Here is a 5,556-nt window from a genome sequence, read left to right on the forward strand (position 1 = left end):
AAAAATTCGGGGTATTTTTCTGTATGTATTGATTGTGTGTCACCCTCTTTGAAGCTTAATAAGTTCCCGTGCTTAAAAATTCCGAAAAATTTTGCCGGGAGATTTATGTATTAGAGAGATCGATGCCATTAAATTTTGGTGGTTAAAGGTCGAGGGGGTGGCGTGTCGTATTTTGAGTAGGGCCGGAGTTAATGAGAATTTTACTGGTTATTAGCATTTACAACTTTTTATAAAACCCATCTCTACCCACAAAATTAAGCTTTTTGCCATTTTATAATAGTTAAAAATATACGTTTTTACTAAAATATGATAATACGATGCCACCAAATGTTGCCGGGAAAGTTAAGCAACTCGTTCTGTTTCGAATTATCGCCTGTAGTAATTGTCCGGTTTACTCGTCGAAGGGCGGGAGAGAAAAACAAAGCCCGGAATAATGGTTATCGCTGGTTTCGTGTTAATTTATTCTAATTTTTGTTATAATACAAAAATAAACTTTTATTCTTAAGACTTTTTAATAGCATCGTCTCGCCGGAAAAGGGATCGCGGAGGAAAGCACGTCGAAGTAATCACGTGATGCAGTTTTACGTTTTACGACAATACAAAGCAAAATTTGGAGATATTTTACAAGATTACCGGTAAGTTAATATATTATTGCTTTAACAATCTATATTATCCATAGATTAATGTACAGGGAAGTACACGGGGATGTATTCATTTCGCACGAACGAATCCACTTCCTCATAAATATCACAATGTTAAGTAACGAAAGGAAATGCGGTTCGAGCGCGCGTTACCATTCCAGGTCGACGGGATACTTTCCGGTCAGACAGGCGGTACAATGCCCTATCTGCCTTCCGTTGTCTTTCTTAATTTTCTTCTGTACCGCCGTTACCAGGCCTTCTACCGAAAGATAAACCAGGCTGCTGGCACCTAGCGACTTGGCTAGTTGTCCGGCGTTCAGTTTGTTAGCGATCAGCTCCTCTTTAGTGGGGATGTTGATGCCCATGTAACATGGGTAATGCAGAGGAGGGGAAGCGATTCTGATGTGCACCTGCCAGTGTAATTAACAAAATTTAAAATTGTACCGCATAAAAACCGCGCGTGAATTAACCTTACCTCTTTCGCTCCGGCTTCTTTCAACATTCGGATGATGGCTCCCACCGTGTTGCCCCTGACTATCGAATCGTCGCACAGGATTACCCTCTTTCCTCTGAAGTTATCGCTGAGGGGTCCGAATTTCTTGGCCACCGCCAACTGCCTCAGTCGATTGCTGGGTTGGATGAAGGTACGACCCACGTATCTGTTCTTACACAGGACCTCTACGTAGGGAATTCCACTCTGCGAGAGTTTTAGCGCTTAACATAAAAGAGTAACGGGGGTAAGAAAATAAGACGGTTTACCTCGTGTGAAAATCCTAGAGCCGCGGGTGTTGCCGATTCCGGTATGGTGCTGACCATGTCAGCTTCCACGGGTGCCTCTCTGGCCAATTGCCTGCCGCATTCTTCTCGCACTCTGTACACCATTTGACCTGTCGACGACGGACACAAAAAGTTGGATCTTTAAAATCCAGGTTGGAATCTATCGATTCCGGACACTTACCTTCCAGAAAACTGTCGGGTCGGGCGAAATATACGTATTCGAATATACAAAAGGCCGGCGAGTCGTTACCGGGCCTTCCGACTATTCCCAAAGAGCGGGGCCCGAATTTGGTGATTTCCACGATTTCTCCCGGTTCCACTTCCCTCAGCAGTTTTGCGGAAACGGAAGGAAAAGAACAGGATTCCGAAGAAATCACCCAACCGTCGATCTCCTCCGTACTACTTTCTGATGGAATAAAATAATGGATGCTAGTGTCGGGCGTAATAAAAAAAATATATATATTTCGAATTGCACTCACTGGCCAGTTCTCCGGGAGGAACCAAGACCCCCAGACACAGAGGCCTGTTGCCGTAGGGGTCCCTGACCGCGTACATGGTGTCGTGGTACATCAGCAGCAGGGAGTAGGCTATGGGCGTCAGGGTCATGACTTGCCGTATCCTGGCGGGCCAGTCGGGACCGTCCGGCTCTCCCTCGGGGGGCGGCATGCTTAGGATCTGCGTCAGCAGTTCGCTGTCCGATCCCGTGGACAGGCCAACTCCTTTTTCTAAAATCTAGAAAAGTACACGGCATTAGTGTCAGAGTTTTGGTTATTCCCGTGGTACTGCGGGAAATCGACCTTTATTTATGTATTAAACACACGAAGAAAATTCGGTAAACTCCACGGGGTCGTTCCGTCGGTCGGGTGCGAACCCGCGACCAACTACTGTTATAGTGTTCGGTGGTTCGGCAATTTATTGGAGAATGTTCTCTAGGTAATTTTAATTAGTAAAAGTTCTACTAATTAATGTAACGACAGAAAATAAAATATTTTTGGATAAATTAAATTTTTCGGTTTCAAAAATATAATAATTTTTATAGAAATTAAAATTCGGATAAGGATGTACTGTAATTTTTCATCTCCCGATTTCGTCTATTTCTTTAGAAAAGAAGCCTATTTTTAATTGGAGAAATCTCGACTTGGTTATTTACTCGTCGCCAATCGCCAGTAAGTATACATTTTAATTGTAAACGTATACTGTAAATTTACGTGTGGCAAGCGATAATTAGTGAAATTTTGAATAATTTTTTTAGCTTATCTAATGCTAAATGATAGGTAATTTTGCTTATTTAACACACGATTATCGTGTTTATTAATCTCTGACGCAATTGTTGAACCTTCGTCTTTAAATCTTCGGTCGATATCGCCCCGTGACGACCGAAAGTTTATCACCGATCCCGATTGCGCTTATCTATACCGTAAACACCGTAATTATATAAAAGAAGACCCCCCAAAATCCAAAAAAAACCTACGCTTCTTCTCAGAGACGGCGCATTTACTAATTCTCCATTATGCGCCACGGCCAGCAGACCGTGTTTGGTGTGTACCACGAAAGGTTGAGCGTTCTCGTGTTCGGAACCGCCGTGTGTCGAGTATCTCGTGTGTCCTAAACCCAAATTTCCTTTCAATTTGACCATGTCTTCTTCCCTAAACACGCCGCTGACCAATCCCATGCCGCGGGATATGGATATAGTTTTGGTGTTCTCTCCTTTGGCAGTGGCGATACCCGCACTCTCTTGACCTCTGCAAAAAAGAAAACAACGGTTAAAACACAAAAATATTTATATAATATTTAGATCACTCGCTTACTCCCGTATAATTAATGTAAACAAATATTTTTAGATAAAACCTCTGGCGTGTAGCGTCTATCCGAATAATTGATCTCTAGGAGAAAACACTTAGCAACAAGGAGTTTTTTAAAGAATTTTTCATTTAATTCTATTAAAAATTTATAAAAACCTAATATGCCAAGACGAAATTTCAATTTGCATTTACCCTAGGATTTCTTTTTTCTTTCTTTAACTCTTTCCGCCCTGTGGGCAATAAGAGGGCCTCTTTTAGAAGGCCCATGGGTTCGGCCAGGTCCACAATGGGACGACCGGGTGGTGAGGGACGGGGCCCGACGGACCACCTCCCGAAAAATTCCTGGGGATTATTCGACTCGTTCGGATTCCATCCCGGGTCCCCCAGAGCAGTAGGCTGCCACCTCGACCGCTCGGCTATCCGGCCTGCTTTACCCTAGGATTTGTATCGATGTACGAATACGAAACAACCGCCATTTTGAAACGAGACGGTATCCGTTTCATTATGCTAATTCCTAAAAATTTAAAGGACTTAACTTAGGCAAACAGATTTTTTTTTTTTTTTTTTTTTTGTTTTTTTTGTTTTTTTTTTTTTGTGACTCTTTCCGCCCAGTGGGCACTAAGAGGGCCTCTTATAGCAAGCCCATTATGGGTTCGGCCAGGCCCACAATGGGGCGGCCGGGTGGTGAGGGACGGGGACCGACATATCCGGACGGACCACCCCCGAAAAATTCCTGGGGATTTTTCGACCCGTTCGGATTCGATCCCGGGTCCCCCAGAGCGGCAGGCTGCTAACCTTGACCGCTCGGCCATCCGGCCTAGGCAAACAGATTAGCGGACAATATAAAATAAAATCAAATAAAAAATTCGAGGGAGGTTCGAACCTTTCACTGGCGTTGTAAGAAATGATTATAGAAATCTGTGGTTTTAATTAATGTTTAATTATATATCGTGGCTTCCTTCACGAGTGTAGGCGATATTTATATGTTGTCAGCCGTATGTATTTAAATATACGTCTGGTTGAAATGTATGCGAGAACCGAACCTACGACTTTATACACTTAAATTTTAATATCGTCTAGGAAGTACATTCTGAATTTATGACCTTAATTTTAAGATAATTTCGTGTCAAGTATAATTAATTTTCTTTCGGTTTCATTTAATATAAGACCTTGAAAATCATAAACGGGCAGGACGCGGCGACGCTTCATCGAGGTACGAAAATTCCGGATCGATCGATGGGTAAACAAAGAGCCACTGTATATTATTTCGAAGCGTGTTTTTATACGATTTTTCTCGGGTACTCACTCCGACGAATTCAAATTTTGCAGCGATTATTCGGGTTTTAGAAAAATCGCGGGTAATTTGTTTTAGATAGCGATAAAGACGGCCTTTTCTCGTACGAACGAAAATCGAATTCGGACTCTTCGTTTAAATGGAATGCGACACGACGTCTATTAAAGAGTTTTTGGTTAATAAAATGCAATCCGAGTGCGTACTAATTTGAATAAATGGGGGTTTACGGGTTTAAAAGCGATTTAATCCGACGAAACAAAAGTAAAAGATAAAGTTTTGCAATTTTAATAAAATTATCGAATATCAAGCAATTATCTAAAACGACAATAAATTTATCTGAAAGTTCAAGAAAAAAATATATATCCTTGAATTTTAATCGCTTAGATTGAGCAACGCCACCGAGCGTCAACAGGAAGACACCGGAGAAAATGAATTTATTTTTTCTTTCGATCGTTTTTATACAAAAGTTTTGTTTCCAATCGGCTTTTACCTCACCCTAATTAATTCAAAACTAAAGCCAACTATAAAACGATTCGAGTTAATTTCGTTATTAATTTCATTGGTAAAACGGAGCTTAAATTACAGAAGGCCGACGGAAAAACTCACCTGTGTTGCAATCCGACCAAACCCAGAACGATGATGTGCGAAATATCCAAATTAGTGGGCCATTCTCCGCTGGCCACGCACCCGAACAGGCCGCAGTTCTCCTCGAGCTGGTCCAATTCGCTTTCGCACCTCTCCATTATAATAATTATAATTTTTTGGAAGGTTTTTCGGAAGAGGAATTAAAATCGAGCGCCGCACATTTTGCGTTTTTGGAGGAGGGCGTTTCTCTTTATTATTTTTTTTAAGATTCCGCCGATTCGTCCGATCGTCCTCGGGCTCAATCGACTTAAAATTACTCAATATAATCGGAGCATTTACGAAATCGCCAGATAAGGACGCGCAAGAATATCACACCATCTTACGTAACTCTACGGCCATTTAATTAAACAACCTCCTTTGCCGCCGTATATACGCATCGTTTTCCGCTACGTAAGCC

At 41.9% G+C, this 5,556-nt stretch overlaps 1 protein-coding gene across 1 annotated transcript; it reads right to left on the reverse strand.

Moving 5' to 3' along the window:
* Nucleotides 1–490: 490 nt before the first annotated feature.
* LOC136988124 (amidophosphoribosyltransferase-like) lies at nt 491–5,322 on the reverse strand. Its single transcript, XM_067285947.1, has 7 exons — nt 5,121–5,322; nt 2,890–3,160; nt 1,898–2,150; nt 1,600–1,824; nt 1,401–1,528; nt 1,117–1,338; nt 491–1,051 (listed from the first exon to the last, which is right to left on the reverse strand). The coding sequence occupies exons 1-7, from the start codon at nt 5,255–5,257 to the stop codon at nt 791–793; spliced, it is 1,497 nt and encodes a 498-aa protein (XP_067142048.1). The 5' UTR covers nt 5,258–5,322; the 3' UTR covers nt 491–790.
* Nucleotides 5,323–5,556: the final 234 nt, after the last annotated feature.

The sequence above is a fragment of the Centruroides vittatus genome, unplaced genomic scaffold (assembly GCF_030686945.1).
Source record: "Centruroides vittatus isolate TY-2023 unplaced genomic scaffold, ASM3068694v2 scaffold_3046, whole genome shotgun sequence".
Taxonomy (NCBI): Eukaryota; Metazoa; Arthropoda; class Arachnida; order Scorpiones; family Buthidae; genus Centruroides; species Centruroides vittatus.